Source organism: Apodemus sylvaticus, chromosome 1 (genome assembly GCF_947179515.1).
Source record: "Apodemus sylvaticus chromosome 1, mApoSyl1.1, whole genome shotgun sequence".
NCBI classification, from domain to species: Eukaryota; Metazoa; Chordata; class Mammalia; order Rodentia; family Muridae; genus Apodemus; species Apodemus sylvaticus.
Window position 1 is genome coordinate 134,509,428 of NC_067472.1, and position 24,057 is coordinate 134,533,484.

General features: G+C 44.9%; 1 protein-coding gene across 1 annotated transcript in view; it reads left to right on the forward strand.

The window, feature by feature from the left end:
• The window catches only part of St8sia2 (ST8 alpha-N-acetyl-neuraminide alpha-2,8-sialyltransferase 2), a 73,674-nt gene that overhangs the window by 26,313 nt on the left and 23,304 nt on the right, over positions 1 to 24,057 (forward strand). Inside the window, exons 2-4 of the mRNA XM_052160617.1 lie at positions 10,635 to 10,697; positions 14,675 to 14,803; positions 19,864 to 20,121. Coding sequence (XP_052016577.1) covers positions 10,635 to 10,697; positions 14,675 to 14,803; positions 19,864 to 20,121 — 450 coding nt within the window. The remainder of the gene's footprint in view (positions 1 to 10,634; positions 10,698 to 14,674; positions 14,804 to 19,863; positions 20,122 to 24,057) is intronic.

The window sequence follows — 24,057 nt, forward strand, 5'->3', positions numbered from 1 at the left end:
CATCTCCAAGACATGCTCTAGGAGGCTGAGACTTCTCTAGAGACGAGAGATACCTACAACTCTTTTGACTCATATCTTCATTCTCCAGACCTTCCTAGAATGCACTGGGTATATATAAAGTATGCCACTCATGCCATGAGCAGGGCCCCAGAGCTATGTTTGTCCATGGTCTATGGTTGGGACACTAGGAACTGAGGATAGAGAGCACCTTGCTGCAAAAAGGCAAGAACATGAAGGCAGGGCAGAAGGCCCCGCCTTGTCCCAAACAAGAATGTATAGACTCAAAAGAGGCTTTGTAAGCACTGTTGCTTGCTCTTGATGCTATGACCATATATGTGGGTGGGGGGGGGGAGACAACTTGAGGAAGATAGGGTTTCTTTTGGCTCACAGTTTAGTGGGAACACAGTCCTTTATAGTGGGAAGGCTTGGAAGCAAAAGCAGGAATCAGCTGGTCACATTGCCTTCTCTGTCAGGAAGCAGACAGAAGTGAGGATAAACTAAAGCCACCATGTGCTCCTCCCAGTGACCTACTTCTACCCCTGAGGCTCCACCTCCCAGAGGTTCCAGACCTTCCATAAAGTGTCATCATTTTGGGACCATGCAATAAAGCACACGAACCCATAGAAGACACATAATAGTCAAACTATAATATCTTACATTTAAAAGTCATTGGGGCTAGGAAGGTGGCTCAGTAGTTAAAAACACTTTTGGCTCTTACAGAAGACCAGAGTTTGGTTCCCAGCACCCATAGTAGGTGACCCACATCCTGTTACTCTAGCTCCCTGGGATCCAATGCCCTCCCTCTACTGGCCTGAGTGGACACCCACATGTTCATGTGCATACTAGCACATGCTTGCACACACACACACACACACACACACACAAGTAAAACTAAAATGCTTTCATAAGTCTTTTCTACTAGCTTTTCATGAGTTCCAGCTCATTTATGAACATAGGTACATACACCTTTGAGTTGTAAGTGCTGTTAAATGGGCCTTTGAGCTGTAGGGACTTTAACTGATAGCTCTGTATAAAGTCTGCCTCCTTTAAAGACTCTAAGGTCAAGTCTTACGTGAATTGCTAACCCTAGTTTATGCAATTTCTCAGGTCTGTGCTTCCCCTCACTCTGAAAGCATTCTGGCGGGAGTGATAAATCATATTGTCTCTCCCTCGTTAGAGGTAAGGAAGAGGAGAGATAGGGAACAAGCCTGGTGTGAAATGCTGGCACCCAAGAGGCTTGTTTACCTGCATTTTGATGTGCAGATGCCTATAAGTACTTTTCTATAAAGCTTATTATGGAAATCGGCTGGAACGTAATCAAAGCTCTAAGGTCTCAGGGATGTTTTCTGAACTTAGGCAGAGGGGAAAGCCAAGAGTGAGCTCCTCCTTTTTTGTTCACCAAGGGAAACTGATTGACAAGGAAAAAAGTTGGCTGATATCAAAGGCAATGTATATATCAAATCAAAAAATAGAAGAAGGGATAGCAAGGTAAATGATAAGAAGCGGAAGAGAGATCTCGGGCGCAGAAGATAACCTCTGTCTCGACCACACCCTTAGAAGCCCAGCCAGCCACCTTAACTGTTACAGAAGTGACACTGTACAGAGACATGTACACGAATCGGCAACTTTTCTGTGTCCCACAGAACATATAGACATTCACTATACCTATAAGTCAAGCACTTCCTACCATAATAAAGCTTGCTATATAGAAAAGGAGTCTCAAATACTGGTGAACACATTGTGAAGCTGTTAGGCCTGGCCTGAGAGCCAATAGAGAGAAAAGCTGCCAATCTGCATGGGCAACACCAAGAGCAGATCCTATTGCTTCCTGTGAAAGTGAACCTGTAGGAGCAATGCCTCATGCTGTCACTCTGTATCCTACGACCACTGACCAATTCCAGTAGGATCTGTGATGGCGCCACACTTGTGATGAGCTGGCCCCTGCTGGAGTTCGTGACCTATGTTAGACCTGTAAATGCCACATACAATAAGCACAAGGAAGGAAATGTGGCAAAGATGTCTACTAGACTATCAGGAGTATCTTGCATCCTAAAATAGGGGTCAAGGATATTCTATAGCTAGCAGATCAAATCTGGCCAGTTCCCTAGTACAAACTTCTGTCTTAGTCATTGTTTTATTGCTGTGAGGAGACAGGATAACCAAGGCAGCTCTTATAAAAGAAAGGATTTGATTGGGGCTTGCTTATAGTTTCAAAGGTTTAGTTTATTATCATCCTGGTGGACTATAAGCAGACATGGTGCTGGAGAAGTAGCTGAGAGTTCTTCATCTGGGTCCTCAGGCAGTAGGAGAAGAGAGTCACTGGCTCTGGCTTGGGTTTTTGAAACCTCAAAGCCCACCCCCAGTGACACTTCTGACCCCCAGTGATTCTTCTAACAAGACCACACCTCCTAATCCTTCTAAAGTACTGTCACTTCCTGAGGACTAAGCATTCAATATGCAAGCCTATGGGGCCATTCTTATTCAAATCACTCCACTGCTAGGTCCTTAGGTCAAATGCAAAGTAATCCAAGGAATGGCTCTGCTATTCAGTGGTTTGCAGTTATTCTACTCTTTCTGGATCTTCACATTAGATCACATAACCTTTCCAATAACCACACCAACCAGATCCTATTATTTATTCTATAGACATGGGAGCACATAGAAGCTTCTAGATAGACCAAGTGATAATTTAAGATCAAACGACCAATGATTAGTTCATGTGGAATCAGACATGTGGGATTTTACCTCCCACCTTGCTCTTCCCCCTAGGAAAAGTTCCCCGTGGCTCTAAGGACAGAGCATAAGTTCCAAAAGAAAGATTAAGGTAACACACCAAGTTCACAGAAAGAAAAACAAAGGATCTCAGAGGTTCAGAGAAACAGTATAGGAGAATGAGACCTCCTGCCCATAATAATGGCTAGAACAGTAAATCTGAATTAAGCAAAATCTCATCCATCCTGCCTCCCCCAAAGAATTACTTTCTTCTCATCAGAAGACTGATGAAGCTTTTGAATAAAAAAATTCTACTGAATTATTATATTTTTAAATGTCATCAATAAAACATTTGTGGAAATTTTTTCTCTCTTATTTCTAAAGGGTGTGCATATCTTTAATTTTTCCTCTTGGCTCATAAAACCTAAAATCCTTACTGTCTGGCTCTTTAAAGGAGAAATTAGCTGACTCATGCCCTAGAGGATAAAAAAATCTTAGAGGTGACTTGGAATGTGATTGGAAAAGCCAGCTATGGTGTGAGATGGGGCCACTCCTGTACCAACAGTGAACCTATGAAGGTCAAAGGGCCATCTGAGAACTTGGTCTTTGCCCTCCATTTTGTTTGAGATAGAATGGCTTCTTCATCACTCCCTGTGCCAAGCTAGCTGACCTGTACGCTTGTTGGTACCCTCAAGTCTCTATTTCCTATCTCTTAGTAGGAGAACTGAGATTACAGACATACAGTACTGAATCTGACTCTGTGTGGGTTCTGGGGATCTGAACTCAGATTCTTATGGTGTGTGCCAAGAGCTTTACTCACTGAGCTATCGCCTCAGTTCCAGTTTTAGGGTGGCAAAGGGCAAGGACACTCCACATCTTAGAGTTTAGGAAGGACAACCTTGAATTTATTGTCTCCTGATGATCCCGGTAGTCACATCTCAACGGTCTATCTGGCAGACAGATGCAAGTCCTAAATCAAGGATTCTCCAATGGTGACTGCCGAAGATGCCTTGGACCAGGATGACTGATGCTGAGAGCAAAGTCTCCTCTAGTACAGGTCATACCCAGATGGTAGTCATTCTTCTTCATGTGATCATTGCAAACCAAAGTACTAAGACTCCAGGCAAACACACATGAACCACCTCCCACTCAGAGTAAGCATCATAATTGCTAACTTGATGTTAAGGATCACTGTACTGAATCAATCTGTCTGGGGCCCCTTCCTTGTTTGAGCAAGGATAGCTAGCCTTTCAGAAAACAGAGACTGGCAACAGAGCTCAATCTGTTGTTAATTAACTCAGAAAACTCTGGGCAATGGAGCCTGAGCCATCACACTTGAGTCAAAGAGCCACTTTGTGATGTCCTGCTTCCCAGAACTACGCCATCAAATGCTAGATCCCATTGGCACACCAGTAAGTGGATAAACTTTAAAAACATGGATATGAGGTCAAAGAAGCCAGATATGGGATTCTAGCCTCCTGAAATATCTAGAATAGGCAGAATCACAACGGTGTTAAAGGCAGAAATGGAACCAAATGGGAATGATGAGGAGAATTGCATATTGAATGTAGTCTCTCCTTGGGATGAGACATTCTGGGGGTGGATGATGGTGACAGGTGACAACATTATTAGTGCTTTAGTATTCCTGTGCTGTTGTTGAAAATGACAAATATGGTAGGTTTTAGGTAGACAGAGGAAAGAGCATCTTTAAATCAAAACCCTCGCTTGACCCTTAGTAGGAGCCCCAGGTCTGTTCATGTGACTGATTCAAAATTGTCCCTTCCCTCACCTCTTTCCCTATCGTGTGCCCACAAGACCAGATATTAATGTACACGCAGGAATCAGCAGGTAGGAGCTCAGTGGGTTTTATGACTTGGAAAAAGGCATTCACTCTCCTCCCAACAATGTGAAGTACCTACAAATTCATGAGTCGCTCTTCAGTTTAATCTTCTACTCTCAAGATTAATCAACTGTTTAAGTTGAGTCCAGACTCTTAATTAAAGCTGTCAGCTCCTGAAAGTTCATTTTCTGAGCTCAACTCTCTGGTGAGAAACTGCAAATGTGGGAAATTTCTAACACAGATAGATGCTGGGTATGACTCTGAGTATATACAATGGAGCCTGGTGTTCACGCAGCACACTGTGTCTCCCTAACTATTGTGGTTTGTCTATTGAAAAAAAAAACCCAATTAACAAGAAATTTGAAAAATTTCAGGCTGCAGTTGTAGCTTGGTTAGCAAAATATTTGCTAGCAAGCATGAAGCTCTGGGTTCAGCTAACACTGCAGAAAGTAGAGTGTCAGGTAGACCTGCAATCCTAACACTTAAGAAGTTAACACAAGAGGATAGGGAGTTCAAGATCAACCCAGGGTACATAGCGAGGTACATACTGTAGGCTGTGTGAGACCTTGTCTCAAAAGCTAAATAATTTAAAAATAGATATTTAAAAAGAATTTGGTTCTGATGCAGAAGGCGAGCAGAAATTCTCTTTGCATGTTTGCTGGTTGTTTTTCTCTCAAACAGATCCAACTGCATGTAGTTTTGGTGCATTTTGTTAACTTGCCGTCTCTCGTATCTTAGTCTTTGCTCTGCTCAGGAAGAACGTCACAAATGTTGTGCAGGAAAAACACTTTTCTAAACTGCAAAACTTTCAAGTGGCCCAACTTTGTCACTAATACAGCTGAGAATATTGTAGAGAGATCAGAGAGACACTTGCTGTTGCTAATATTAGGGCTGGGTTTAGAGGATTTCTGGAATGCACAGTGCTTTCACGGGGGAGGGGCGGTGGCTATTGTTCCGTTTGGATAGTCTAAGCATATGTATTTTTGTCATTCGCTTTGTGGATTACTTTTAGCAAACTTGTTCACCCGATCATCATGTTCTGTCCCTTAACCCAGCAAGTATTAGTTTATTTCAGTAACATTTGAGGCAAAGTGTAATCATAAAACAGAAACAAATCCCTCCTGGTTTGTGTACTGCCTTCTATAGCTGGATACCTTCATTCCCCTTTTGAGTAATGCCCTGGGCTAAGAATTATGGCAGCACAGTGTCTGGAATGGGTATAATGAGGGTGTAGCATCAGGTGTGCGGAATTCCAGGATGAGAACCTCAGTTCACTAAGCTCTGGGGCAAGGCACTCTATGAGCTACAGAAGTGAACCAGGACAGGACCCCACCCTGTTCATGTTATTAGGTGTTACATTACATTAAGAGTCCCTACAGGGAGAGAGCACACGTGTCCTACCATGGAGTGGGGGCACACGAGAAAGGCTGGGGCAGGTCAGTGAGAGCGAGAGGAAGGGTGCCAAGAACATTTAATGTAGTTTCTGTAAGAACAAGATGGACAAGGCTAGTGAGCAGACTAGTTTGAATATTTTCTGTCTGCCATGGGGCATAGCATCTGGTCCTGGTTACCTCATATCTGGCCTTAGAGTTATTCTGCAAAGGAATAATGACCTTTAGCAGAATTTCCATGCTAAAGGAAGTCTGGGAGGTCCTTGAAGGTCACAAACCCATGCAGCCTTGACTTAGTTAACCTAGGCTTAGTTAACCCTAGGAGGGATGATAGCTGCAGGGACAGCAAGACGCAGATGTCAAAACATCAGAATATGGGAGATAAAAGGTAAGGTTAATTTCTCCCTAAGGGACACAGGCTGAAGTGGGTCCAGATGTCAGGGCAGCCGAAACTGGAACAAAAGAGCAGACCTTGGCCTCTCAACTGTAAGAGGAGGGGTCAGACTTTGAGATACTGGGAAGGAAGCACCTGCTCTCTAAGAGAAGGGAAGGGTGGCTGAGAATGGAAGTCCAGGGGAGGTCTGAGGGGCACCCAGGGGTTGTTGGACTTAGCATGGAAGCAGACAGATTGTACTGGGAAAAATTAGACCAAAAAGGATAGTCACGGAACAGGCTCTAGGCTAGAGGCAAGTGCCTGCTCCACATCTCAGGAGACGTTGGTAATAGTTGGGAACATTTTTGATTATTATACCCTGAAGATGAGGACGAAGTCTACCATTAGAAAGCAGTAGATAGAAGCGGGGTATGACAGGTTGCATGTCTTTAATCCCAGCAGAGAGTGAGGCAGAGGCAGGGGCATCTCTGTGAGCTCAAGGCTAACCTGATCTAGGTGATGAATCTCAGGACAGCCAGAGCCGTACAGTGAGACTCTGTCTCAAAAAAGAAAAAAGAAAAAACATCAAGGCGTGCTATAACAAAGAGATAGCCGTTCCACCCCTCGCTTAGCCAACAAAGAGATGCTGTGACTGAGTGTCAGGAGTGTCAAGGACAGGGAGTCCTGAGTTACAGGAAGGATTGATAAGGAGCTCAGGATTTGATGGATGGCTGGAGTCAGCGGGATTCCACATTCTCTGGGACCTGCCAGAGGCAGAAAAGGAATAAGGCTGGGAGTTGCTGTTAGTCAAGTATTTGGTCCCTCTAAACCTGTCAGTCAGGGGCTGGGGACAGAGGAGGGAGATGCTGGCCTATGTCCACAGAGATCAGTTAGGCAATTTCGAAGCTCTATTTTGTAGCCCAGAGACTATAGTTAACAGCCTATGTAACCAAGGACAATGTCTCATGCCTGTCAGCCTCGCTACTCAGGAGGCTGATGCAGAAGGATCACAAAGCCAAGCACACCTGGGCCGCATGGCAAGGCTTTGCTCAAATAATAATAATAATAATAATAATAATAATAATAATAATAATCAACTTGAAAATTGCTATCAGGTTGATTTGAGATAATGAATATGTGAATTATCTTAATTGTTTTATAATATATATATGTCAAGGCATCACAATGAACATGATGAACATAGTCTTCAGCAATCATGAGTGACTGTAGGACTCTCCCACAGACACCAAATTGCACAAACACTCAAATTCTTTATATAAAGTGGTACAGCATCTGTCTACAATGTATGCATATTTTCCATATACACTGGATTCATTACCACTAATTTCTAAAACCATATATTTGCTACTGTGTACTGTTTGGGTACCAACAAGAAAAAAGTCTGTTCAGCTTCAGCGGACACGAAATTTTGAAGGATCCTTTTGTCCTAAGCTGGTTGAACTCACAGACCCATGAACACAAAACATTAATTCCTGGCATGTGTGTGTGTGTGTGTGTGTGTGTAGGTAAACTGGGAACTTAAGAAGAAGTGGGGGGGAAGAGAGAGCAAATCCTTGTGATATCCCTAAAAGGTACTTCATGAGGGCAGGAATCATATGTGTTCAGCTTTGCCAGCAACCCCACTATGATGTTATTCAAAAACTGTTATTGAATGAATGATATTTAAAAGTTAAATGAGATGCCGCATTCTCCTCACCTGGTGCCCTGGTAAGTTTGCTGAAAGCCCCTGCGAGCTGGGTTTGCATTTTTAATAAGCAGCATTTTAGATTCTGATGAAGGCAGAGCTTTCTCCAGAACCTAGTCTCTCTTCTCCGTACCCTTCACACACACTCCTGAGCCCTCATCAAAGACTCCATAGATACCCTGCCATTTTTAACCCATTGCTTATGTTTATTTAAGTTGTTATCCATATGTTGTTGGTAATTTCATACATGAAGACAATGTAATTACATCAGGTCCACCAGCATTCTGCTCCGCACTCCAACTCCTGACCACCCCACCTACCACACGCCCTCCTGGTTTCATGTTTGCTTTTTCTTGTAAGTCTTTCCCTCTTGTGTGTAGTCTTTCCCAAAGGAGATACAAATATGTTCACTGCTTCTTGTGGTGATGATTTGAAGAATTCCTCTAATAAATACTTTCCTAGTGATGGTTTTGTGTAAATAAGTACAGGGCTATGACATCATACCTCTGTTTCCTGAATGGTCTAGTTTAGGACAAAGGTGCATCTTTAAAGATGAATTCATTAACTTGGTTACAGAGATACAAGAATCCATATGCTGGTTAGTTTTGCCAATTTAATACAAACCAGGGTCATCCAGGATGAGGGAACTTGAGTTAAGAAAATCTTCCATCAGACTGGCCTGCAGGCAAGCTTGTGGTAGGTACAGCTTCCTTGATTATGACTGATAGGAGGGCCCAGATCACTGTTCACAGTGCTACTCATGGGCAGGTAGGTGGCCCTGGGCTACCTAAGAAAGCCAGCTGAGCAAGCCATGGAGAGCCAGCCAGTAGACAGAGCTCCTCCAGGACCTTCAGTCCCCGCCTCAGCTCTCCTCCGTACCCAGGAGCTGTGAGAAGAACGAAATGCCTGTCCCCACCTAGTTGTTTCCAGTAAATGTTTTCTCATGGCAACAGGATGCAAACCAGGAGAACCAGCTAAACCCATCTGACGTCCATTTTGCTATCTCTCCACAGGAAGGTGCTCAGATTATTTCTTCCAAGATTGTTAGGCAACTATTCCAAACCATTTACTTCATTTCTCTTTGGTAATGCTTTTAAACATCACGTATCAATTTTTTACACGCGGTATTTCTAGACAACCTCTTTCGTTTCATTAACCTCTCGTTACTCTTGAACTATCACTGCGCTTTAAATTGCCACGTTTGGCATTCTATCTAGCCCAAGAACTCTTCCTTCCCCTGAGGATTGCTGCTTTGAGGGCTGGGGTCTGGGTGAGGTGTGAAGGCACGGTGGGTGATATACAGGAACAGCACACCAGATAAAGCCTGGAGCCAGCCAGAGGTGATTCAGACAGGAACCTGGGAGATGTTACCAGAAGCCAAATCAGAAGGAGAAGATGTCTGCCTTCTAAGGAGAGTGGAGAGACTAGAGGACATAATTAATTAATTAAATACTAGACATTAAATTAGAATGGGCAGTAAGATACTTTGTGTCATAAAGAACTAGGCTTTGAGGGGTAAAACTTGATGGTGGAGAAATTCTAAAGGCCCTCTTGCTGTCTCTAATTATGTGGCTATTAAATAGACTATTGACTGTCATTATATAAGGGTGAAACTGCATCTCAGCAGATCACGTGTGTGTGTGTGTGTGTGTGTGTGTGTGTGTGTGTGTGTGTGTGTGTATGTGTGTGCACACGCGTGCCCTATCCCCAAATGCATAGCTTCACTGGGAATGTTAATTCTTTGCTGTATACCAACCCTTCTCTGAAGGATTCCATAGAACCTTTAAATTACAAGTGCAATACAAAGTGCCTTCTTAATCACATATCCTAGAAATCCGGGTGATTTTTAGTAAATAAAAATAGACATATATGACTTTTCTACAACACAGGCACAAAGTGTGGAGGCAAGGACACATATTCATGCTTTACCCAGCCAATATAATTACAAAATAGGAGAAGCTGTGTGGCCAATGGCCAGAATCTGACAACTGAATAAAAAATGGATCAAAAGTCTTGAGCATTTCAAGAGCCTGTTCTCCAAAACAAAGAATCCCATTCACTCTTCACGTGTCCCTTGCCTCCTCCATTCCACACAGCAACACTGTTAATGTTATCCTATCCTGCCTCTAAAGAGTAAATTGTTGCCACACTTGGCTAGGGGCACTGCTGAGTTAATCTTGTTGCCTTTGTTGAATTGCTTGTGTCTTCAGTTTAGGGTAAATATGAAGAACAACATCTCATCACCCATGAAAGAAGGCAAGAGAGGAGAGTGAATGATGCTGAGTCACGATGGTGCAAAAGCCACATTGTACTGAGTCATGTCATCATGTGGGTTAACCAAGGGAGACAGCCTCCTGAGGGGTCTATGACCAGTCTCAAATGGGTGCCTCAATTTGAAGTGTTCAACTGGGACATGGGAAGAACTGAGAGTCCCAAATCCCCATAAAATTCCGGGGTTATGGCTGAGACCAAGACATGGCCCTTTATGGGAAGTTAAGAGTAAGATTCTCTTTCTGGAGTCTCCCAGGTGAGCTCTAGGGTCTCCTGGTGATTGAAGAGGGCTTTACAAGGAAGAGCTGTGTTTATAAATAATGCATTTCCTTTGTCTTGCAGGAATTCTGGAGGCAGAGGTACAATCAGATCAGCTGTGAACAGCTTACATAGCAAATCTAATAGGTTTGTAAATTAGATTTTGTGTTCATTTGTTTTTGCTGTAAGGCAGCTATTAATCTGCTTCTCCTCTTTGCTGGATGGTGCCCTTCTTACTTAGCAAATAGATCTGTTTCATTTCTTTGGTTTTGCATTTCCTTAATCACTTTTGAGGGGAGCTGTCAATGGGAGATCACATGAAATGGTCCATGGGGCTAAAGAGGTTGCAGAGATGGGAAATACAGATGGGTAAATGTTACCTTCTGGGAAAGAGCCCACCCATTTTGTAGAGTTTGAAGGACCACCAACTTACTCGTAACCTGGATTTCTGCTGAGCAGTGGAGCCCCTCCAGCAAGCTAGGACTTTAATCCAATTTCATTGTAGTTGATGGCCTGTCTGGGGATTGAGATGGGGAATAAAGCATTCGAGAACTTTGCTGAGACATCTTAAAATACATAGGGAGTCAACTAAGTAATGCTAACTCTAATTATTGGATGTGCACTCTAAATTCTGAAAGAGCACTCTTATGTATGGCTGGAAGCCTTTGGGACAGTCCTCGGCTATGGGGCAGATTGGTGCAACTGTGCAGATGCTTTGCAAGGCAACAAACGCAGATTCACTGCAGACACCCTGTGCTTCTAACTCTTCATCTTCCATGAAATAAGGAGTGCACCATGGCTCTGACCTCTGTCTCAAAGCCCAAGTGTAAGGATCAGGGAGGCAGGTAGTGAGACCCGAAACAAGAGCAAAGGCTACTGTTCAAATTGCTGTCCTTGTTTAACTTCCTCAATGCCCTGTTTTGATGCTGCTGGTAACGAGAGGTCCACAACATTCAGAGGCCAGATTCGCCATCCTTTCATATTTTTTAGATCTGACCTGTGTCTGACCTGTAAAATATGTCTAATCTTGACCCTGTGTAACTGGCGAGAGAAACTGTTCTCGCCATCATTGCTTCTATAGCTCTAAAGGCCTCAGCCATATGGCACTTTGAATGAAGCGTAGCTTTTGGCTAAAATGCAAACACGGAGGAAATAAAGAAAGCCACATATCCCTATACTTCTGTCTTTCTATGGAAAAAATGTCCCCTTCTGGAGACAGGTGACCTATCCACCAAGCCCAAGTCTCCATGGTAACTTAAAGAGGAACAGCCAGATTGAATCTGAGAACTGAGCAGTCTTGGAAGCCAGGCAGCCCTGGATTCAATGCTGAGTTGTCTAGGTAGGGCTTCGGACAAGTAAATTCACCCTCTGGGTCTTAGTATCCCGTGCGATTAGATTAATAAAGCAGCCACTTAAAACTATAGAATATACGGCTCTATATAGCCAGCTTCTGAGATGATCAATGCATGCATCAGACACTTACTGTTGTCACTGTATGTATTGATAGTGTCAGAGAGTGGTGACTGAGGGTGAAGTTCAAGAGTTTGAAGGTGAAGCAACTTAATCCCAAAATGTACCTGTAGGTTTGACAGATGTCCTGAAGAGACCTTGCCAGGCCCCTTCCCAGATCGCCACAGGGGTGAAGCTCATCAGCAAGGCTAGCTATGTAAGATAGGATAGCTAGAACTTAGGAGCAGAATGTTGTCATTGTCAGTGCCTGGATCCTTCACTCCTTTTACTACCTTATACCCAAGAGAATTCTGGAGATGCCACCTACAGATATCTGAGCAGGTCCCCTCTACAAGCCTCCATGATTCCATAGCTAGGCAGAAGTTTTCTTCCTGAGTATTTCTTGATGCCATGCCAAATGCCCAGTTTCTGGGGAGCATCACCAGGGACTAAATCCATGAGATGCCAGCCATGATGTTTTTAGAAAGATTATGTCATCCCAGACAGGAGGACATTTCTGTCACTCACTCCTACTAACGTGAGTTCCAGTGAATACTGGGGAGCCTTAGATTGTGACGGCTGTACTCAGGGTCCTGACTTTATTGCTCTTGCCTCTAACCACACATAAGGAGGCAGTAAGTACCAGGGCTGGAGAGATAGTTCAATGGGTAAAGTGTAGGCAGCACAAGCTTGAGGAGATGTGTCCAATCCGAAGGACCCATATTAAACGACAATAACATTAAAGCCAGCTGTAGAGGTCCACACTTGTAATCCTAGCACTTGGAAAGCAGAGATAGGTAGGTCTCTGGAGCTGACTAGCTAGACGGTCCAGATGAACCGCAGAGCTCCAGGTTCACTGAGAGGCACTACCTCAAAAAATTAAGACAGAGAACAATTAAGAAAAATCCCTAACAACCTCCTTTAGCCACACGTAGAAGACAGTACCAGAGAGGATGCAGCCACACCAGCCTTCCTGGACCTGAGCAGCAGCAGGAAACAACAGTAGTCCTTTAAGAACCCTAGAACCTCAGAGCCTGCTATGTTCCTCTTAGACGTCTTCTTTCTGTAAAGATCCAAATTGTGGACCACAGGGTAAGGACATTTCCCATGGATGTGCAGCTCACAAAAATCTCTCCATGACACGTTCAGCTTCCTTCCATGAAACCATAAATTTGGAGGTTTGGACTTTCTGTTTTCTTCTGTAAGTTCCCTTAAGCCTGTGTACTAGATAAAGTACATGAGCCACCCTCTGAATCCTTTCATGGTCTATCCTCTGCAAAGCTGTGTGGTCTATCCTCTTCAAAGCTACCAGACAAGTGCTGAAAAGCAAAGGAGGGAGGAATGTGGAGAGACGGAGGTGCACACGGGCCAAGTGTGCCACACAGGCTAGACCCTAAAAGAATTTGTTCTCTACCTGAATAAAGCAAAACAGGGTATTGAGTTCAGGCATCGCTAGCAGGATTTTATCTTTTTCAACTTGGTTGTTCCAAGATAAAATAAAGAGGACAGAGGTGTTTGGTTTGAACTCTCAAAGGCTATAGCATTCAGCATTACAAACCCACTTATTATTCTAACAGGAAGAATGTGCTGCCGGCTAGGCAGAAGGAACTTGGGACGTGACCCACATGTATCTCTGTGCATTGGCAGGAGGCAGGCTGGCTGCTAGACTGTCTTCAAAGATATCAGTGTAGCCTGGTTTCTTAGAAACCTACTAGCATAGATTTCAAGTGTCTGAGTTCAGAAAGCCCTGCTGTCCCTGAGTCAGACAGAAAGATAGTTTATATCCAGCATCGTGAGCTGCTTTAGGAATACAAAGACAGCTGGCTCCTTCCTCCACGCCAGGCTTCTCAGGACCAATTTCAATGCCAAATACAACAAGTGGTTATTTATTGGGTACCTGCTATATTAAACCCTTATGAAATAGAGAAATGAATGAGTAAAAACCCCCACTTGAAGTCTAGTAAGGTAGGCAGATACAAGACTAATAATTCTATCATAGGTGGATGTTTTTCTATCACCAAAATAATAGTGACAGAAGGACCAATGATATGGCACAGTGATCTAAAGCACTTGCCACAAAGGCTCACTATCTTAGTTCGATCCCCAGGATCCATACGGTGGAAGGAGAGACTGGACTCCTGCCCCTTGTCCTCTCGCCTTCACACATACACACACACACACACACACACACACACACACACACAATTTGAAAAAAGTTTTAAAAGGAAGAAAGTGACAGGAAGGAGGGACAAAAGGTGAGATGACAGGCTACGAGGGCGTGGACCTATGTGGGCTTAGCTATCTTTGTTAAGTTCGTGGGCCAGCACGTAATAGTTTACGATTTCCCCATGTGAGAAGTCGTCACTGTAGCTAAGAAAGGAAACTGTACTGTCCTGACAGACAGTACCTATTTCCCTTGAAGCAGAGATGGGAGGGAGGGAAGAGCAGTTGTAGAACCCCACTTCCTGTTTCTAAGAACCAACGTCTGTAGGCTATTCCTGAGGGAGAAAGCTCGTGCATTCTAGGAGATAAATGGACTTCCCTTCTCAGGTAATAACAGCAATTTTGCTCTTGTGAAGTTTACATTCAAGCCCGTGCAAAAACAGAGCTATTAGACGTGTCATGGGAAAGCTCACAGATCATGTCTATCTTCGTGTTTTTTTCCCCCTTTCCAGAGCTGAAGTTGTAATAAATGGCTCTTCACCACCAGCTGTGGCTGACAGAAGTAATGAAAGCCTTAAGCACAGCGTCCAGCCAGCCTCGTCCAGATGGAGACACAACCAGACGCTCTCTCTGAGGATCAGGTATCGGTTGGTTACTACAGAACAAGAGAGAAAGGGGCAGGCCTGGCCTTCTTTACCATGAGCCACCAAACTTCTGCTCTCTATTATTTACAGAAGCCAGGATAGAAATAAACTGTATCCCTCCTGAGGAAACGGCTTTCATCTATTGAATGATCAATGAAATACCAAAACCTGGGACAAGCCCAGCCGCACGCCCTGTGTGGATATGTAGCCACGTGGACAAGGGGAGGTTGTGGGTGGAGCTACCTCACAGAGTCCTCCGTTCTGGCCAGGACTTTTGCTTTCAGAAAGCTCAGGTTACAGGTGCCTCTTTCTCTGATATACAGAGTTGCTTCTTGTTTGTCCCTATCTGATATTTGTGTCCCTAGTTTATGATAGTCCCTTACCTGTCTGCCCCTCCCATAGCCCTTGTAGAATGAAATCCTATATCCTCACCACCACTCACATGAGAACACACAACTATAGTGAGAGAGCTGACCTGACATCTGGTGGACCAAAGACAGAGTGACCTGTCTAAGCCAGAAAAATGCTTTCATCCGGCCTTGGCACCTTCAGCTAGCAGTCATCCTTGGGTGGTAGACATGGAAAGGAAGGATAACTTCAGCCCTTGGGACTTTGGGTTGAGATGCTGTTGTGACTGATCCAGCAGATACTCATCTCTAAGCACTGAGCTGTGGGACCTGGGCTGCTGGTGTGAATAGACGTGTTAGGCAGAAAAATATAAAAATAAGCAAAGGCAACTCAGTAGGCTGTTCACACCAAACAGTACTATATCTTGCAAATATGCGAAGCTAAGGAGATTGCACTGAGGGGAGTTAGTCATTTTCTAAGGGGTCCAAGAGGGCTACTAGGGAAGGCTGGCGATATGTTTTGAAGGATAAGTGGGAGTTTGTCAGGTGTGCCGCGTTGCATCCTGCATGTGCAGAGTCTGAATATGGTATTTGTGATTAGGGATGAAAGAGAATTGAACAGAAGATAGAGAATGGGGAGAGGCAACAGGGCAACGTGAGAAAAGGCTTGATAATCCCACAGGGCAGCAGCGTGCTGAAGCAAAGCTGAAGGGCAACATACAATGTAGCAAGAGGCCGGGAGCTGCCACATCTGGAGGCTCCACGCTAGCCCTAGCGCCCTAGCTCTAGATGTTCCACGGAGAGACAATACAAGCATAGGACTAGAGAATGCTGCTATCTGGGGACCCAGGAACTGAGAGGCCAGCCGGAAGCGCTGCCGTGGGGACCACCCTTTCTCAGCACCTTTTTTGGGGGGCCACCTAGGTGAGACTTGCCCCTGTTGCACTGTCCTAACAGCCAGGCCATTTCATCTGGGACTCGTGGAACTGACAAGACAGATGCACGGCAGCAAGCCCCACCTTCCTGTGGCTAAAGCCACAGCAGTTTTTCTCCCCTAGACAGTTCTAGAAGGCCGTGTTCTGAGCGCTGCCCAGCAGCTCTAGGAGAAGCCTTCTTCTTGCCTCTGCTGGCTTCTCGCGCACGCAGGGGGGGGGGGGGCAGGTGCCCCTGTGGCTGCATCACCCTGACATCTATCTCTTCTGTCTCTGTTATCTGAGTCAGTATAACCTCATCCTCCGTTTCTCACAGGATGTGGTCCCTGGATTTAGAAACCACAGGGAATCCAAGATGATCTCATCCCAAGATCCTTAATCTTGAGAAACGCTGTTTCTGAGTATAATCACATCCACGGGTCCCAGAGATTTGGAACTGGCCCTATCTATAGGGTGGTCACCATACTCCATGCTCCCCACTATAGCACCTAAGGGTAAAATCCTATAGCCAGAACCTACCTACTGCAGCTCCTTCTGGCCCTTTTCTGTGGGAACTCTGAAAAAAAAAAGGTGAGGAGTAGAGACATACACATTCATGTGTACACATGTGCACGTACATGCATGCACTCACACACATGGATTCACGCAACCATACCCCATTTGTGAAGAAAACCCGTCCATTGCTTCCATAAGGAGTCTGCAGACATCAGCCACTATAGAAGGAATCATATGCCTCCACCCAGGGGGAAAAGGAATTTCCCTCCACTCAATTAGTTGCCAAAATTATTCACAATAAAAGATTCTGTGAGTGATTTGGAATGATATTTAATAATTGATTGTAATTTCTCATAATTAGTTAGAAATTAATTCCCTCGCAGAGGTATTTATTTATGAGCTTTCTGGGGGCTTTCTTTGCTTTTAAATACTTTGGGGTAAGTAATTGCAAGGGATATTAGCAATTTCCAAACGATATTAGCGTGTCAAGTTATATAATCTTTAGTGAAGTGTAGTAAATAAAACGCTTTTGTTTCCCGCTAAGAAGTAAGAAATACTTGGCCAAGGTGGTTCTCCCGCACAGCTCCTGGAGACTCCAGTCACTAATGTGCAGTGGCTAGAGGGTGGAGCATGCCACGCCCAAGGGCTTCTGTCTGTCCCTTGGCTATCTCGAACATCCCCAACCTACATGTGCGTTAATCATCTGACCGGGGGCCTGACAGAATCAGGCTTCTTCGGGTGTCAGCCGCAGTTTCTAGACTCTTCCTGGTTTCCAAGTATCTAGACATGCAACCTCCTGGGACTTGCCTCAGGGAACATGCCTTTCAAGCTTTGCATGCTCAAGGCTTAGTGTTACCAAATGCACATCCAGGTAGTCACACATCTGCAAGCTGCGCGAGCATTCTGTGGATGGAGGCAAGTCCCCTGGGCCTGTTCTCTAATGGGCTATTGCTGCAGGAGATACAGTTAGATCAGCTGGCCCAAGCATGCAGTTCCTTCCCTGTCTGACTGAAACCACTATCCTGTCCTCTTCTTGGTGGTGGTGGTGGGTTTTTTTGTTTGTTTGTTTTTTAAGAAACTTTTCAAGAAAGCCCTGGCTGTCTGGATCTCTCGCTCTCTCTTTCTCTCTCTATATGTGTGTATGTGTGTGTGTGTATGTCTCTCTCTATATATATATATATATCTATGTATATATATATGTATATATGTGTATGTGTATATATGTATACGTGTATATATGTATGCAGATATATATGTATATGTGTATTTTCATATACACATACACATACTTATAGGACAGTCTGTCCTTGAAATCCGACATTCCCCTAACTTTGCCTCCCAGTTACTGGGACTGACGGTGTATGCTGTCTGTCATCTGTGTGTGGGCATGTGCTTGTGGAGGGCAGAGGTCAACCTCTGACATTGCTCCTCTGGAGCAGGGCACATTGGTTTTTGAGACAGTCTCTCATTCCCCTGGAACCTGTTGAGCAGGCTAGACTGGCTACTCGAGCCCTGGAGATCTGTGTGTCCTCACTTCTCCAGCGCTGAAATTACAGACAGGAACAGGACGGGACTGTGCCTGGCTTTTTAAATATCGGTTCTAAAGATCGCGCTTTCATGACAAACACTTTACTAACTGTGTTATCTCTATAACCCCTTAGGCAGTTCTTTTAAAAATTTAATTAAAATATAATTAAATATTTTTCCCCTTTTCCATTTCTTCCTCCAGAAGCCTCTTTCATGTACCCACTGCTGCCCTCTCTTTCAAACCCATGGCCTCTATTTCTTAACTGTTGTTACCTCTGTGTGTGTGTGTGTGTGTGTGTGTGTGTGTGTGTGTGTGTGTGTAAAGAGAGAGAGAGAGAGAGAGAGAGAGAGAGAGAGAGAGAGAGAGAGAGAGGAATTCCTTAATATATAAACACAACCTGCTCAGTCTATATGTTACTTACATTCGTATATGATTTTAGAGCTGATCAATTGGCATTGGACAACCAATTAGGGGGTGAGCCTCTCTGCTTTCAGCATTCCTTAGCTACCCGTGGTTCTTTTCTAATGTTATTGGTCATGTGAGCATTGTTCCTCCCACATGAATGTGTCTATTGGTATCATCCTATAGGTCCTTGGGTTCCTATATGTAGAGCTGCTGGCTGGTCCTCAGGCCCCTAGGGACGGGCTGCGTTAGGAGTAAATTCTCATGGTGATTTCATGAAGACAAGTATTCTTTTCCAAACTTGATTTAATTCTCTCCCTGTGCTATTCTAGAACTTTCCCTCTACATCTGACTTCCCCTGGAACCTAGAGAGCTGTATTTTGATCACTTTCTTCTGCATACACACAGAGGAACACTTTTCTGTACCAGGGGAATATCACAATTCATAAACCCCAGGAGACAGCAGCCAGAGGAGTAACATCAGTCTACACAGTGGGCCAATGCACAGGCCAGGAGGCCATGATCACAGGACCTTACAGATGGAAGCAGTAATTTTCTATCACAGTTCCACAGATCCATCTACCTGTGTCCCACCTCCCACTCCTCCCCGGTCCCCATGCCTAAAGAAGCCTTCCTGGAAACATAGAGGCCGATGAGGAGTGAGGGCAGACCTTACTCTGGAGTCTCGTTATGTTTTTAGATCTTCCTGTTAGAGGGTAGTTCCCCTAAGACTGACAGTTTGATGAAGGGTGAGCCAAAGGGCTGCCTTTGCCCAGTAAAAAAGATTTTCTGCTATTTATGCAACCCCAGCCCATCTAGGGCAGTGATTCTCAACCTATGAGCTGAGGCACCTTTGGGGGTTCACCTGTTCACAAGGGTGGCAGGTCAGGGACCACATCAGATATTTACATGGTGATTCATAAGAGTAGCGGGTGGGTTGGTGAGCAGAGGGAGGTGGAGGGGATAGGGTGTTTTTGGAGGGGAAACCAAGAAAGGGGATAACATTTGAAATGTAAATAAAGAAAATATCTAATAAGAAAAGAGTTTTAAAAAAAGAAATAGCAAAATTACAGTTATGAAGTAGCAACAAAAAAAAAAAATTAGGGTCAACAATCATGTTGTGCTGAGGGCCACCACAACATGAAGAACTGTAACGAGCGATCATAGCATTAGGACTATTGAAAACCGCTGCTCTAGGGACTTCTATAAAGCCTAGAGAGAGCATTCCTGAGCTCTGGGTGTGCACACCATTTTTCTGGATTGCAGCATCCATACAGGGTGACACGGGATAGAACATCTGAGCAGCACAGCTCACCTAGCAGCATGGAGACTTTCTTCATTTGGTTTTCACAGGAAGCAAATTTTAAAGTTCTTGGATGCAGAGAAGGATATTTCTGTCCTCAAGGGGACCCTGAAGCCCGGAGACATTATCCATTATATCTTTGATCGAGACAGCACAATGAACGTGTCCCAGAACCTCTATGAACTCCTCCCCAGAACCTCACCTCTGAAGAACAAGCATTTCCAGACTTGTGCCATCGTGGGCAACTCGGGGGTCTTGCTGAACAGCGGCTGTGGCCAGGAGATTGACACACACAGCTTTGTCATAAGGTAAATATCCAGCAAGGGTTACGGCGCTGAGTGGCAGGTAAATGGATGTATATTAATGTGACTGAAACAAGCCACGTTAATTGTGTGTAACCTGTTCTCAGCCTTCATTGCTTGTCATAATGGCTTGGAGAGAGCACTAGTGACTTGTCTCATTGCTGTGACAAAACATCAGGTAAAAGCAGCTTAAAGGAGGAAGGGCTCATTGGCAGCCCAGGGTTTGAGGGCGTGGCAGCAAGAGAATGAGGCTGCTGGTCAGACTGCATCCACAGTTAAGAAGCAGAGGTGAATGTTTGCTCAGCTCATTTCCACATCTTGTCCGGCCTGGAAACCCAACCCACAGGATAGTATAACACATCCCATAGTGGGACTTCCTTCTTCAGTTAAACCTCTCTGCAAAGTCCCTCAAAGGCATACCGAGAGGTGTGTGTCCAAATCCAATCATGTTGACGATGAAGATTAGCCATCACAAGGAGCCTTGCCTCCCACCACAATGTACATCTAGTCAATTAAATCTCCTGCAGGACAGGACAAGGGCATTGTGCGACCCAGAGAATATAAGTGATTCTGGATTCTATCTAAGGTTGGGAATCACAGAGAGAGTACAGAGGTGGGCAGACAATGACCCACCCTTAGCATGTATTGTAAGTAAAACTTTATTACAACACGGCCACTCCTGCCCACCCTCGCCCTGCTAATAGTGTTCTGGGCAAAGCTGGGGTGTTTTTGCTAAAGCAATACAGAGCACATACAAACCGCAGAGCTGGGAATATTTGTTGTCCGGCCCCTTACAGAACCAGCTTGTTCTCTGAAAACACTAAAGAGAACCTGGTACAAAAGGGATTAAGACAATCTGGATGGATAGTTTCTGGGGTCAGGGCGGTAAAACTTCCGACTCTAGAAGGCGGTGTTCCACCTGTAACTTTAGAATCCTGGAGTCAAAAACCTCAAAACCTAGGTAATGAAAAAGTAATAAAGAAACTGAACAGTGATTTTCTCTATGGTATCAGCTCTTGTTTTGCCATCACTAGGGATATTGTGACAGTTACCAATGGCCCTGGTACCTGACCCTCAAGCCATACAAACTCAGAAACAAGGCATTTCTGTCTCCTGAACAAAAGTAGGACACATGGTGCCTCAAGTTTCATCCCAAACTGCTTCCAGTCCTGGCAGAAATCTGAGACATGACACACATCTGTTCTCTTTGACCAGGTCTCTCTGTGCTTGGCAGAGCCAATAGTTCTGTCCCTCCATTCCTAAACCCTCCAGTTTAAAGATTGGTTAAGGAGGGTTTGAAAAGGAAAGTGTATGGGAACTTGTCTGACTGGAAGCCAGAGAGGTGAGGTATAGGGGGACAGCTGTTAAAGTAGAGGACACAGCATCCTCTCAGGCTCAGCTCCCCACCAGAATACAGACACAGTGAGGGAGCCTTTCTGGCCTAGCACAGCTCTTGCAGGTCAGGGCCCTGTACTTGGATACAAATGAGTTTCAACAGTTAGCCTCCCATGCTGAGCCCTACTCCCCACTGAGGAGAGAAGATACACCCTGAATGAACATGGTTGGCATTATCCTACAGGGCTGGGGTCCCAGGTTGAATGAACAGAGAATTGCTAGCAGCCACAGCAAGGGTCCAGCCCACAGTTCCCAGTGTGGGTTCTGAAGCTTGTTCTTGGTTCTACTGGTCATTTGTCCCGTGACTTGGAGTAGACTGCTCCCCCTTTCCTGGGCCTTGTTTATATCTATGAAATGTTTGGGTTGTGTTGGCTGATTCTGAGGACCTCCCATGATGAAGCCTTTTCAGATTTCTCCATACTTGAATGTGGCTGTGTACCTGGCAGTTACTGAATGCAGAGGCACCAGGCATGAAGTGGGCCTGAGTGATTTACCATAAGACCCCAAAGGAGGGCTACAAGATGTGCTTAGAGAGAGGCTAGGCTATGCCCTGCTGATTCCACACCCACAAGCACACATACACAATCAACAGAAAATGATGTCATGAATGTTAGGTGGTGTAACGTATGTGGACATGGCCCATGTCCACACATGATAGTACACTGAATATTCATCATTCTCTATAAACTGTTTCTACTGCACTAGCTCACCTGCAGTGAGCTCCTGAGAAAACAGTAGTCTTTTCCATCCGTGTCTGGACCACCTAGACTAGGAGGACTGAGGACCTCCTAGCACACAGGAGGACCCCAAAGGGCTGCACTCCAACAACAAATACTGCAAAGGTCTTAATGGAGGCCTGCCTCCATCTATCACAGTCTGCAAAATCAGTTTTCCTTGTTTATATTTCTAGTGCCCTCCATGTGAGGGACACACAGAACATTGCCACTCCCTCAGAAAACTACTGGGAGGCAGGACCCCAGGAGTCCTAGTAAGTCATAGCACACATGGAAGCAAATAAATGTGTAACATGACGTAGCACCTCCCACAAGGAAAAGCAGGCCGAGAGAGGGGGTGAGGGAAGCCAGAACTGGTCCAGGAGGCTCTGTTGAGCAGATGCTGGCTACACACTGGCTGCTGGAACACGAGATGGCTGAGACTGCTAGACCCAAGAGGATGGCACAAGACTACAAGGCCAGGATGAGGAGACATGCCGTCCTCAGCTTCATTCTTCTGAGCAACACACACACACACACACACACACACGCACACATACATATATACATGCTCAAACGCAGACATACATAGACATATATATACACATACATGCACATACACAGACATACAGACACACACACATACTGCACAGACATACACATGCATATACATGTTCATACATGCACATACATACACATAGTACATATGTGTACCCACATACACATACATACACATACATGCACATACACAGACATGTACTTACACATATACACATATATGCACATACAGACATGCACATACATACAATACACACATATACATACACATACACATATACACATACATGCACATAAAGATATACATACATGCACATAAAGACACATACATGCATGAACATATACATACATGCACATAGACAGACATATATACACATACATGCACATACACTCACACACAGGTAAATTACCATCAACACGGTTCGTTGATGTGCTGTGCCCTCAGCGTGTTATTACTAGCAGGCTCGTAGCGTTTGGCCTGTGCATGTCTATGAGCTTTCTCAGCTCTCAGCACTAGCCTTTCTGGTGAGGAACTGAGGAAGGGCGGGCCAGAATTTGGGTGACTAGTTAGGCACAGGGTTAGGCTGTGGAGCTGGCAGCCTAGCTTCAGAACCCCAGCAACCCCTCAGTTAAGGCTTCCTCTGCATGTACCTGTGGATACAGCTCTTTCTGGAAGGGGCCAGCTCCCTTCCCGCCAGAAGCCAGGACCATTTCCAATGCAGCTCCCTCACCTAGGACTCTCTTTGAACAACAGAGCGTAAATCCACCAGAACCAAAGTCAGAAAAGACTGGGCCCTCCCTCCTTAAAGGAAACACTTCCTGTACTCTATACCAGCGGGAAAGAACATTTCACACAGGCCAGCTGCCATGCCGTGCAGCAGTGTCCATACTGAGACATACTATTGGGCAAGCTCGGACCCCACGGACCCCCACACCCACCCCATGTGAGTGCGAAGCCTCTGCTCTGAATGGCCTCGCCCTCAGAGGGTGCAGATGTGCTGATATCCCTTCCAGTGGAGGCCTTTCAGATTGTCATTGTACTAATCATTGTGTTTCCTACCTCCTGGCCTGTCCTCAAATCTACTAGAACCCAGTAAACCTGTGTTTCCTTCTTTACCCCACGGCAGTCGGTGTTTGTCTCCAGTGAGCCTGACAGGATGAAATCCCCCTGGCTCTGCTTTCAGGATTGGGAATCAGTCCACAAATGGTCCTAACCATCAGGAAAGCTTTGGAAGTCTGGCTCATCTGGCCTTGGAGCAATAGGGAGCTCTGGGTG